The sequence below is a fragment of the Hesperophylax consimilis genome, chromosome 24 (assembly GCF_061612785.1).
Source record: "Hesperophylax consimilis isolate HC1 chromosome 24, BYU_Hcon_1.0, whole genome shotgun sequence".
NCBI lineage: Eukaryota > Metazoa > Arthropoda > Insecta > Trichoptera > Limnephilidae > Hesperophylax > Hesperophylax consimilis.
The window spans coordinates 17,151,295-17,165,090 of NC_142859.1; the positions used below are offsets into that span (position 1 = coordinate 17,151,295).

At 37.5% G+C, this 13,796-nt stretch overlaps 1 protein-coding gene across 1 annotated transcript in view; it reads left to right on the top strand.

Annotated features, from left to right (window-relative positions):
* The first annotated feature begins 837 nt into the window (after nucleotides 1-837).
* Cep290 (Centrosomal protein 290kDa) overlaps nucleotides 838-13,796 on the top strand; it is a 48,777-nt gene continuing 35,818 nt past the window's right edge. The window contains exons 1-8 of the mRNA XM_089646284.1: nucleotides 838-1,020; nucleotides 1,664-1,754; nucleotides 1,851-1,933; nucleotides 3,004-3,177; nucleotides 4,926-5,061; nucleotides 11,151-11,287; nucleotides 12,672-12,785; nucleotides 13,318-13,416. Of these exons, the coding sequence (XP_089502410.1) occupies nucleotides 838-1,020; nucleotides 1,664-1,754; nucleotides 1,851-1,933; nucleotides 3,004-3,177; nucleotides 4,926-5,061; nucleotides 11,151-11,287; nucleotides 12,672-12,785; nucleotides 13,318-13,416 (1,017 nt within the window). The remainder of the gene's footprint in view (nucleotides 1,021-1,663; nucleotides 1,755-1,850; nucleotides 1,934-3,003; nucleotides 3,178-4,925; nucleotides 5,062-11,150; nucleotides 11,288-12,671; nucleotides 12,786-13,317; nucleotides 13,417-13,796) is intronic.

Consider the following 13,796-nt stretch of genomic DNA (forward strand, 5'->3'; position numbering starts at 1 on the left):
AGAAGATTTTTCACAAAAACGGCGCTATACAAATCATCCAAATATTATTTTGATTAATTATTCTATAATATTACATTATTAACACTATTACATTAACTCCACACGGACCCTGAGGAAAATTTCTCTCAGGGCCCATGTTATTATTGTTAGGATATTGGGAAGGGTGTTATAAGGAAAGAAAGATTTTGGAAGTTCTGGTTAGAAAAAGGATATAAAGGGTGGGTAGTAATGTCAGAGTGTGCAAGAGTGAAGGACGTATGAATCCATCCCTCCCACTGCGATGCAAGGCGGAGAGTCGAGAGAGTCCGGCTGTAGAAGTCAATCCCTAAACTAGTCTCTCCCGATTCGGCCCGCAACGAACTCGATGGGCAGACGCATCCGCCATCAAGACCTGGACAAACCTCACCCCAATGAACCCGGGCAGCCCTGCTAAGTCGTCAAATGTAGTTAACCACTTCAGGTGACTTATGGCAGAGATGTTGGTTATCCAAATGAAGGATTCCCGGGACGGTGGCACCCATTATTTTATTTTTTTCATTTAAATAAATTTAATAAACTAGATTATTTTTTTATCATATTTTTAAATTATTATAATAAAAAATAATACTCTATATTTTAATTCCAGTAAAAAAAAACACATGGTAAGTACTTACTTTCCCCTTATTGAACTAAAAGAGCCATAGTCTTTCTAGACACTCGTTCTCGTTTGTTATTTATGGCCGGCGATTTCCGCGGTTTGTTTTGATTATTTGACAGAGCGGTTGCTATGCAATTTCAGTCAATGTTTTCCGTTAATTTCTTCGCCGTTGCTGTTTTTCATCGATTTAATTCGCGAAAATGGTTAAGATGGACTGGAAAACGATATTATCCTTCAACCATGAAGACATTACGGATGAAGACAAGGAGAAGATATTCGATAGTATCACTTGGGTCGACCCAGGAGACATTGAAATGAGTTTTGGTGATATGAAAGGAATGTTTCTTGTTGCGCAAGAAATCCTACGATATAAAGGAGAACAGGTACCTAGTTTAATATTTACTAAAGAGATAAACTTGTCAGATTCCGCTGCACGCTCAATAAGAATAAATATATAAATAAAACTTGGTTTTAACTTAATTACTACATGAAATAACTATTTATGTGGTGGTAGATGGTTAAAAAAGCATCAAAGTTAATTTTGGTAATTATTTTATAGTAATTGGCAAATCAGAAGGTTTTATTTAAAAATATTTCGTATAATACGTGTCCAGCGATTCCGAATATTTACCTTAATTTTTTTTTCTCAATCACAGTTAAGTTTATAGGTTAGGAAAAACGCATAAATGATTATAATCCAAACTAGTCCCTAAAAACCTATTTTGTGTATGCTTACTTAAACCCTCGACTTAAATAGTTGTCTCCATTAGATATTCAAGTTGAAATCAACTGTTGTTTTTTTTTTAAATGGCCTTTGCATGCAGCAGAATTCGAAAAATTTCCTGAAAATGTATCAGATAGCAGCAATCGTTTTGTTCACATGAACATTTTAAATGTTAAAAACACCCTTCATATGTAAAACTTTTTTCACAATAACATTTTATTTTATATAAGAATCCAATTGGATGTTGTGGGTCACAATTTGTTATTATTGTAAGTGATCATTTTGATCTGTTAACATTTTAGGTCCAATCTCTAACATCTGAATTGGATGAAATGGCCTCCAAGCAGGGAGAAATGGAAGCCGAACTACAGTTGAACACCTTTCCTAGAAATGGTAACTTTTGAAAATTACTGTAACAAATTCAATCAACATTTAGAATTTGCTAAATAGGTGCTTCGGTTTAACTTTAAATTATTTTTTCTTTCACAGGATCTCAACAGTTGAAGGAGTTATCGGACCAACTTGAACAGCAGGAAGGCATTATAGAAGCCAATAAATCTCTCATTGAAAAGGTTTGTAGAAATCATTAAAAAAATATATCATTATAATATTATTTCTTTTGTCCCACTTTTAATGATGGATTGTATTCTTAAGCTGGACACAATGAATGAATGATGAACCTGGGGCCATTTGGACCGAGTCCATTTGCCGAGCCAGGCCAGTTTGATCTATGCCCTTTATTACGTAATCAATATAAATTAAAATGTTCATTTGTTCGAAATCTTAAATCTCCAAATGTTCTTCACAGATTGCTTTGAAATTTTGACACAACATTGCATTCAAATAGGTGTGTAATTTTACATAAGGGGCCGTTCAAGTATTACGTAAGCAGATTTATTACAATTATTTACCCCCTCTTCCCCCTTGTCACCAAAAGTAAGCAAAGCTCTTACCCCCCCCTCCCATGCTTACGTAAAAATTGGAACCTATAAGTAAAATAGACAATGTGTGGGTTGCCAATGTGTAAAAAAAAATAACTACTGCTGAGCAGTGCTGACGTAATCACTATCTCGACCCCCTCACCCCCCATGTCATCAAAAATAAGCAAAGCAAAGACCCCCCTGCCCCCCTATAGTGCTTACATAATACTTGAACGGCCCCTAACTATATTTTATAGATGTGACCTGTGATAGGTTAAAACATGCTTTTTGTGAAAAACAGCGCCATCTGTTGGACAAACATGCTCTTTTTAAATAAAAAAACGCGCCATCTGTTGAAAAAACATGCTTTTTTTGTTTAAAAAACAGTGCCATCTGTTAGACAAAAATGCTTTTTTTTTAAAAAAAAAACAGCGCCATCTGTTGGACAAACATGCTTTTTTTTTAAAACAACGCCATCTGTTCAACGTAAAAGAAACACACGCTATTGTTTCTCTATCTGCGCAGATAACTGAGCCTCAGCAACACGTGGCGAGGTACAGCTAGTTTTAAATAAATCTTTGTCGAATATTTGTGAAAAAAAAACCTATTTTGTGTAAAACCTAATAAGTTGTGCAGCAGTTCACCTTCTCTGCCTATACCTGTAGAAATGACATGATAGTTAGTTAGTCAGTTTTATAAGTGAAAGTATTTTTTTTTTTCAGATGAGTCTGAAGATATCATCCCTAGAGGACCAGGTAGCACATTTACTGAAAGATAAGAATGAAGATTCCTCGTCTAGTTCGGATCCTGTGTCAGAAATGGATCGAATCAAAGAACTGGGAGACTCTCTCAAGAAGAAGAATGGGCAGATTAAAGAACTTCTCAGCGATATTCAAGTAAGTAAACAAATCTTACCCTGTAAGTATATCAGAATTTTCTACTTTGACTACAGTACCTGCTCTTTACCAATTTTACCGTAATATATTTTTTTGTCATTAAACATAATTGATTGACCGTAGTGAAGTCCATTTTTAACTCAACAGTTTTGCATTTCGTCCGCCTGTCAATTTGTTTGTAAGTTTCGTTTCAAGAAGGTGGTCATCTTATTGGTTCAATAAGATTCTTTTTTCAAATGTAAAATCTTCATTTTTATTTTGACTTTCTTATTCGATTTTTTTCAATATTAATAATACCTCCAACTTCTGACGTTTCCCATATATTCTGATTGCAACACGCTACACTAGCGCCTCCTAGCGGCATGAGTTGTACGCCTGGGCTTTCTCTCACACATCAATGGATTTTATGTGAAATTAAATTATAGGAATCAAAAAAATAATTAGATAACCCACATACGACCTTACTGCTTTTTTTTATCATACATTAAAAATAATATTAAAGTGGCTATTAACTCTGTCTTTACTGGTTTAGAAAGGTAATAAAATCAAATCAATATATATTATAAGAGTAAGTGTACAATGTGTGTGCCACTAAAACTCAGAGATGAGTCCCGGTACGATCGAGAGAGTTATGTGGTGTGGTATCCCTCTATCCCCTATCCATGAATCTTAATATATAAAATTTCAGCCTGATTACGTTTGTACTCGCAAAACTCGAAAAGTAGTCGACCGACATCGGGGAATATTTAAAAGTTTGTTTTTATTAGTGCCAGGAGTATTTACAGATCCTTCAGCTAGTACTTATATAACTGTGAGAAATTTTACAAATAGATTTCTATATATTTAATAATATTAATGTATTAAAAAAAGTTATTTACATTACATATAAATATATTAGATAATTCAAAATTCTGTTTTTCCTCCTTCATATAATCCGGGCCTCTTCAAGACCCGCATTAATAAAACCTTTCCTCCAGCCCCTACCTTAACCTGTCTCGTAACACTGCCGTTGTGTAATCCAAGTTTTACGTAATCAGCAATATTTTTTTTGCTAGGATTTATCGAAATCATTTCACCAACAAACCTGTCAATGTTTTTGGCATTTTGGAAAATGACTCGGGAGTGCTTTTGTTCGTAAACGGAACCTCCTTTTTGCAATATTTTTATTTATTTTTTTTATCAATATTGATCAAAATACAAATTAGAAATCGCGAAACACCACCACCCAGTGTTAAATAAATTCAATTTGCCGCCATTGAAAGGAATGTCAAAGTCAATATGCTAATCTAGCTCCCTCTATCGGGTAGAGTTGGTGATATTGCAAGTATTTCACTGGAGTTGGACGTATTATTAATATTATAGGGTATTTGATTATAGTACCTAACGGCCTGAAGAAAGTTTGAACATTGAGATTTTGGACAAATTATATAATTCCTTATTTGAAATTAAAAAAAAAATTGCATAAAATAATACCTATGTACAAATCTTACGATTTCAAATGAAATTTAGTTTTACTAAATTACTAAATAGAGAAAATTAGAAACTATACTTTTTTGGTTGCAAGGTTCACCGTTCACAGAACTAGAAGTATGTTTTGTTCTATTTGTATGTTGTCAATTTTATGTATGCATATTTGTAATTTTATGTTTTTAGTATGTATTTTCATAGTGAATAAATTTACTAGAGAAGTACTTATGTTAATTATCAATACAACTCTGTACAATAGCATGCCTGTGATTTTATTTTAGGCTTTAAATGAAGAGAACAAAGCGCTGCGAAGCAAACTGAAACATACGAAGGAGAAGTTGTCCGAGGCTACATTCGATATCAACAATCTGTCCCTCTCTGTTACTAATACTCGCGGAGAAAATAAACAACTAAAAGGTATTCATTTATTATTTAAGATTTTATTTACCTGGCAGATTGGAAACCTGAGAAATATCTTAATATAATATAATCCCATACTACCTAAACAAATGATGTGCTATAAGTGTGGGCATGGCGGTAATATGTGCTGTGATCTGCTAGCCAGGCTATACTTGAAAATATTAAGAACAATTTACGTAGCTGTCGTCTGTCAAAGTGACAGATCCCATACAAATAAATGATATTCGACGGAGGTTTCCCAATTGATCTGTCCCCCTCTCCTGAGGAAGATTATAGTGTAGTGTGTTAGCCAAACATATAATACGTACATGCCATGCCCAATTTATGCGCGCATTATACAGCGTAATGTGTCTAAAGCCTAATGCTGGCTATCAACTTTAAATAGTTTTACGCACATACAAATGCCAAGGTAAAAAGTCAAGATTTTCACTTTTCCAACCTTAAGCGCTGCATTATCATTACACCGCGTTTGTAAGTAAGGGCATGTAAGTATGTTATTCTCTAAGCTTAGATCAACTTAGCTGTCTAAGAGGGTGATTAACCCCATTACTGATAAACAAGTTTTAAATTTTCAGGACTGTTAAACAACCATTAAGGGCCATCTCAAAACATTTTTCGAAACTTTACGCCGATAGATGGTGTTATTTTCAATATCGTCTAATAAAACACTTTTAACACGTTATGCTTTATAATATTGAGATGAATTATTGGTTTGCGAACGTATATAAGTAATATTAATCTGTATAAATTTTTTATGGTACCTATAATTACATAATCGTAGAAAACGGCTGAAAAATACACAATTTCATTGCAAAAAATACGTACAAAAGACATTTCACGCAGCTCCGCGCGCGTTGGTACAGGAAATTTTTATTTACCCAACCAAAACCATTTGCGAAAAAGACTCCATTTCAAAAAATTTACGATGTTTCGCATGAGTATGAAAGAGACACGAGATAGAGGTTTGTTCAATTCACTAAACTAAATCAATGCCTGGGAAGATTAAATAATTTATAAAAGGAGCCGGCTAGGAACAACGGTATGTGTGCCGGGAGCTGGCGTTAACTGGACCTTTTTTTTAAAGGCCGCTTTTGCTAAATGGACATAATCATACCAAGCGATGTAGGTATATACCTACATAGTAACCATGTATTCGCTCGGTTGCTTGCTCACAAATATTTCGCGAATAAGTCAAAAGGTTACACTTTTTCTTACATTTCTATGGGGCGCATTCATCAAACCAACGAAGTGGTTAGAATTGCCAGACGGAGAAACAAATTTGTCATATGCACAAGTCAGAAAGGGCTCTCGTAACCAGTGGCGGCCAGCTAATATGTGCTCCCGAGCGCCGAACAACCAACAAGATTTCCGACATGGCTAATCACAATACGAAACTCGGTTCGTTTATAATATCTCATTCAAAAGGTACCTACTTATTAGGCGCGCTTAACTTGCAGACCGACTTTGACTTGTGCCTATGTTCGTAGCAGTTCGTTTTCGATTGCGATCCAAAATTTAACTGCTTTGTCGCATATTCTGTGGAACAGTCGAAAGCGTGGATACTATTATTTGCAAATAATACCTTATCATGGACGGCGTTCGGGGTTTTACCACCACATCAGAAGGAACGGTTTATTCAGTAGAAAGTTAAACTAAAACGCGTATGTTTTATATTATTGTCGATATCGTGGTTTCAATTTACCATGTTCAGTCGACAATTCGTGGTTCAGTCGACAATGCTCCGAAGCAGTTCGACGAAAAAACGCGGCTTACCGAGCCTACAACACATCTCGAACGCCCGAAAGCAGATCAGCATACAACAAATCGGCAAAGGAATGCAAGAGAATCATCAATAGGTCAAAATTCGAACACGACCTGCAGATCAGCAAAAAGCTGGCTGCCTGCCCGCATGGCAGCAGAGCATTCTGGTCGCTTGCGGGCTCAATAGGTCGAAATTTTTGCAAACCCAGTTTGCCACCTCTTACCAGACCTGACGGCTCACTAGCAAACACCGCCACCGAAAAGGCAAACCTTTTAGGGAAAATGTTTGCGGAAAACTCGACCCTCGACGACGGGGGTGCTGTTCCGCCGTCGGTTCCTCACTGCGGCTTCTATATGAAAAAGCTGAGGATCCGGCATCGGGATGTACTCCACGTCATACGGGGGCTCGATGTTAACAAAGCTAGTGGACCTGATGGAATACCTGCCCTGGTATTGCAGAGGTGTGCTGCGGAAATAGTTCCAGTTTTGACAAAGCTCTTCAAAATGTCCCTGAAGTGTGGCACTGTGCCCTCTGGTTGGAAAAAAGCGGTAATTCACCCTATTCCCAAGAAAGGTGACCGCTCCAACCCGGCCAACTACCGCCCCATAGCGATCACATCAGTTCTGTCCAAAGTGATGGAACGTGTGATCAACGACAAACTGCTCACATACCTCGAGAAGAACAAAATTATCAACGACCGTCAATACGGATTCCGGCGGAACCGCTCGTGCGGTGATCTTCTCGCGTATGTGACGCATGTTTGGGGGCGGTGCCTGGAACGTCACGGTGAGACCCAAACGGTCGCACTAGACATATCCAAGGCCTTTGACCGGGTCTGGCACCGAGGACTTGTCAACAAATTGCATTCTTACGGACTTCCCGCATCCCTGTGTACGTGGATTGCTGACTTTTTAAGGGATAGGTCGATTCAGGCGGTTGCTGACGGTTTCACCTCTTCCTCGCACTCCATAAATGCTGGCGTCCCACAGGGATCGGTTCTGTCTCCGACTTTGTTTTTGTTGCACATCAATGACCTTTTGACATGTGCACCGATTCATTGTTACGCGGATGACAGTACAGTTCATGATAGCTTTTTGTTTGACAAGCCCCCAAAGGGCACACAAACTCCAACGGCTCGGAGGGCTTTGAAGCAGAGAATGGACGGTTATCTCGAGAGTATTTCCTCCTGGGGTAAAAATAATCTCGTCGAATTTAATGTTTCAAAGACCCAATCCTGTCTGATTACGTCTAAAAGGGATCCAAATGATAATCTAGTCTCCTTCAACGGAAGCAATCTTCCGAACAGGCCTTCCATTGATATGCTTGGTGTAACTATAAGTGACCAGCTCAGGTACGGGGGCTCCATCGAAGCTAGAGTAAAGTTGGCCTCTCAGAAGCTGGGCGTACTGTACAGGGCCCGCAGATACTTTAATAGTACACAACTGCTCACCCTGTACAAATCGCAAGTGCGCCCTACTGTCGAATTTGGCAGCCATCTCTGGTCTGGAGCCCCAAAATACCTGAAAAAAACCCTTGACTCTGTGCAGAAACGGGCGGTCCGTTTGATAGATTCCCCAATCTTAACAAACGGACTGCAATCTTTAGAGCACAGGCGTCAGGTAGGTATGCTGTCCTTGTTCTATCGGTATTACAATGGAAGATGCTCTGAGGAACTAGCGTCATTGATCCCTTCGGCACCGGTGCGTAGTCGGGATACACGCCAAACGCGCGCCCAACATTTGTACACAGTTGACACTTGTCACATGAGAACGGGTCGCTTCTACGATTCGTTCTTAAGTTCAACAGCTCGGCTGTGGAACGAACTGCCGCCCTCTGTGTTTCCTCCCTCCTACAACATGGGACTCTTCAAGACCCATGTTCACTCCTTCCTCTCCACAAAAAGACCCTCCACACAGCATCCCCAAAGATGACATAGGCCCTGAGGGAAATTATTTTCTTCAGGGCCTCCTGTGTGGAGTAAATATAAAAAAAAAAAAAAAAAAAAAAAAAAACCATCTGCTATTTTTCAGCGAATGTTCCGCTTCTTCGATACAAGCATACATGATAAAACTTGTCATTAAGAGATGAGTGATGGTCAGATTACTCATTATCAGTTTAGTCAGTACTCGCCGTTGCCGGGTACGGGCATTATCTGTTGAATTTAAAACTTTTCTTACTCTGCGAAAGTTTTGATATTTAATTGCAGGTTATATCGATCTTGTATATCAATTATTAATAAGGCATATCAATTGCAGGTTGTACTAATTTATGATTACTTTTGTGTTTGTTCAAAGTATAAATTAAGAATGAGTTTGAATGTGGAATACATTAAAAACAATAGGTCGAGTTTTGAAAACAAAGTGATAATAAAAAAATGCCGTTCCACCTAAAACCTGAACTGATAATAAAACAAGAGTGAAAATCTGGATCGAAGAAGTTTACTCGATCATTTAACAAAACATTGTATAACAAAGCTTCGTAGCTCTGTGCATGTGATCAATTCAATAGTTTATTTTGTTTTCCGTGTTTAATTTACGATGTTATAGGTATCTACCTTTATTTAATTTATTTTATGACTTAATGTTTTAATCCAGTGAACCTCCACATATTTTGACCACCGGCCGCCACTGCTCGTAACATCATAACATCATCTCGCATATAAATAATATAGGCATTGTTTTGAAATCAGCTCGCCACGTGCGTCGTAATATATGAGTGTCCACAAAGACGATGCCTACAGTGTGCATATGAAGTCGCCTTTTCACATTAAAAAACTTTTTGTATTTTGTAAATGGGTATATTTTATTTTCACAAATGACAAACATGTCATGTTAATAATAGTAAATCCTTTATAAGGCAGAAAGGTGATTGAAAAAAAAAACTTTTTGTACAAATATCTTATACACGGTGTCCATAAACTAGTTGTAAAACTGCCATCACAGTAAGCGGAAAGCGTTGCCTGGGTCGTGATGGAGGAATTATCCAGCTGTGGAATTGAACTCACGATGCCTGGCGGGAACGACGATAGTAAAAGATTTTTTATTTACTTATTTATTTATTTTTTATTCTTTTCACATATTCTGTCCATATTTCTTTTTTTTGTAAGATCCTTTTTCTTTCATTGTTTGTTTTAATATTTTGTCCGATAGCTTGAATTGGTCTACTTTGTCCAATTAATTCATCATCTTTCTCACAGAGAAGCAGTCCTGGATTTATCCTCCTGGGTCTCGTCATTCGAACACTTGTTTTCTTTATTTCCGCGCCAGTGTTTGTGGGAACTAAAAGATATAATATAAAGGCATTAAAGGAGTATAATTTTTGAGCAACATTAAATATGAATCACCCTATACCAAACGAGCGACATGGGTCATAAAATAACAAGCGTGATGGTTAGTTAGTTAGGTAGGTACCGAGAAAATATTTAAAAAATAATAAAATATTTTGAAATAATTTCATAATACTTACCTGTATTCCGATTCGCCGTGCTGACGTTTCATCCCGTTCGCACTTAGTCTTGGATTCACTCTTTTCCCGGAATACTGATGATTCTTATAAAGGGCACGCCTCATTTTTATGGAATAACAATGCTGTACAAAATCGAAAAAAGTCACTTCAAACCGCGGCAGACAATGACTGTAGAATGAATGAATGAGAGAATGTGAATTGGCGGGCGTCTAGCTAGTGATAGTTACAGATTTAAGAAAGTTCTAAATAATTACAACCGCTCTCACTATAATTATTATACAGTTAATTTTGCCTTTTTTACTGCGTGCCAAAACCGCAAATGTTCCTTGCGACGAGTAATACTGGAACATTCGTAAAAAAGCAAAACGAACATTCTATCAGAATAACAAATCAAGCCGCGCAAATTGACATTTTTACTACAAATTTACTGACCACTTTAACACCGTAGGAATGGGCTAATAGCGTGCACGTGAAACATATGGCTCGCACATATGTTTGTCTCCTTCTAACACGGATTCGGGCATTTCGGCTGGCGGTGCCCGCATAAAATAATTACTTTTGTTAATTTAATTACTTGGTTATTATAAGTGATAGAACAGTGAAATTTTCGTTCGCGATAAACTCATTACGAGTATTATTTTTCGGTACTAAAATAAATAAAATATTATCTGTAGTTTTCAAATGTGGCTGAAAAATAGATTGTATGGGAATTGTCACATCTGTTTCACCTTAACCGAACATTCATTGAATTTTTATCAGTTATATAAAATTTGAAAAAAAAATTCTAATAAAGGGGTATTTTATTGTGTATATTGGATTGGTTAATTGTGAATTGTATGGATTCTTTTGTAATTTACAGCAAATATAGAAAAACTGATGAGTGCAAATGCGTCCTTAAAAGACCAAGTGAAGGGTCTCATTGAAATAAACAAGGATCAGGATTCTCAGTTGGACGAGTTTGCTGAACAGATGGACTCGAGGATCAATCAGTGGAAGGTGAAGATTCTTTTATTGGAATTAGCCCAGTAAGAAGTTAGACAGCTGGAAAGTTAGTGATGGTGAAGGCCAAAATAGAATCACTAGGAAAAACCATTTTGCTTCTCTCTGAGTAACTTTCAATAAATGATAATACAGGGTTTTCCAATAAGAGGTGTTATTTTGAATAGCCCGCTATTTCGGTAAATGTTACTTTTGAAGCTGTCATTTTTTGACATTTGACAAGTAGAAACTACGACATTAATAAAAATGGAACAATACACGCTTCAACAACGCATTGAAATTATTAAAATTCACTTGAGTGAATCAAATGCATATCATCTTGAGTGATGAGGCCCATTTCCACCTCGTTGGCTTCGTCAGCAAGCAAAATTGTCACATCTGGGGCTCGGAAAACCCAAGAGTTATTGTTGAAAAGCCTCTCTATCCTCAACGTGTGACTTTTTGGTGCGGTTTATGGTCCGGTGGAGTCATTGGACCTTACTTTTTTGAAAATGAGGCTGGAGCAACAGTTACGGAGAATGGATTGCGCTGTCAAGAGATGATTAATGTTTTTTTATGGCCGGAATTGGATGGTATTGATCTGGACAATGTTTACTTTCAACAAGACGGTGCTACGTGCCACACAAGCAACGAAACCATTGATCTTTTACAATTGAATATCAAAATAACACCTCTTATTGGAAAACCCTGTATAATAAAATCCCCCAAAAATTAAATATTAAAACATGCAAAATGTCCTTCATCGGTTCAATAATAACCAAATGGTTAATTGGCTTGGGAAGGGTGGAGTCTGAAAAACTATTAAATAATGTTACTTAAAATTTTACATGGTTACCTATTAATGGCTCATTTAGTAAAAACTATATATTCAATTTGGATAAAAAAAAAAAACAACACATTAATTTTACAGAATAAATTTTTAGCAATGTTAACAGCATTTGGTTCCTTAGAACGGGCAATCTGACTAGCTAGGAACTAATATCGACCTATAATTCATAATAACACTTGTACTTATTTTTAATATACTTATACATTTATTGCTCTGCACTCTTTTCAGGGTGAAATGCCTAAAACCAAAAAAAAAATATATATATTATTATCTTGTCATTTTTGCTATATACATGTATCTAATGTAATGTAATAAATAAAATAAAAATAAAAATAAATGGATAGACTTATCCAAGGCACTATCTAATTTTCAGTTTAGTTCGTTTAAAATCAGTTGAATTAACTCAGTGGTCAGAGTACTACCCCGGCAAAGCAGAGGTCCTGGGTTCATATCCCAGATGACCGAATCTTTTTCTGTCTTCTGTTTAACATTTTTAGTTTGAGAGTTCTTATTATTGTCATCAATGATTGAATAATAATGATTTGATTTCAGGAAATTATAGATGCAAAGCAATCCGAAATCGATAAACTACAAAATCAATTTGCTCAGCTGCAAGAAAAATCCATGGTCACATTTGAACAAAAAGAGCCAGATTTCTTCTCTAAGGTAAGTTATCCTTTAATATTGCCTACTAAACCTAATATGATCAGATGACATTTCCTAAGAAAATCCCCCTCGAAATATACTAGAGAAAAATACCCAGAATTTCATGGACAGCCATTCTGAAAGACCAAAGGCATCCAAAATAGGCTATCAGCTGTCTGTCTGCAATAAATCATAAGATTCATTTGACTAGTTGCTCACCAAACTGAGAACTTGGGATGGTAAGGTAATATGTAGATGTAGTGTGGTATCACAGCGTTTATTGAGTAGTCAGTGTAGTCGTTGCGATGTCTCCGAACCGATGCTTGACGAGGTGAGGTGGACATGATTGGTGGCCAATACCTCAGGCTGAAGATCAACACCGCCTCGGTGGATATAGTCAACGGCGAATCTTCCAGGCCGATGTTCACACCGTAGAAGCAGAGATGAACGATGGTGGAGTGATCGTGGCGATGAAGTCAGTGGCTCTACATTATGTGGGCGGAGGCCGGACTTGAAAGTTCATCACTGGAGGTGAAGACCATGAATCTTCCAGGTGCTCCAGTGTGAAGAAACGCTGCTCGCCGCGCTGGAGATGCAGGCCGGTGAAGATGTCGCAGAGCCAAGGAGCAGGGGGGCGCAGGCCAGGAAATATGTCAAAATGCCTAGGAGCAGTTGTAATTCGTGCGGAGTCTATGATTAATTAGAGCCTTAAGGACGTGCAACGTTATGCGTAGTAGATCCGTGGCCCAAGGCGGGGTGATGAGGTAAGAATGGGTTGTGGACATCTTCCAGAATGCAGATGCAGTGTGAGGCGGGGGGCAGTCACCCCCTGTAATTTGTACGAGGTTCGGCTATCAACTAACTCAGTAGCGATGCGGCTGCGCTTATATACGGTCCCTGTTAACTAAGGCCGGAAATTTTCTGGCAGCCTGCGTAGTACGTTAACAAGTGTTTGAAGTAGCTCGATGAGTTTTCGATGTAATTGTCGTAGGTATGAGATGCGATCTTTGCTGGGTAAACAGAAAATCGAGA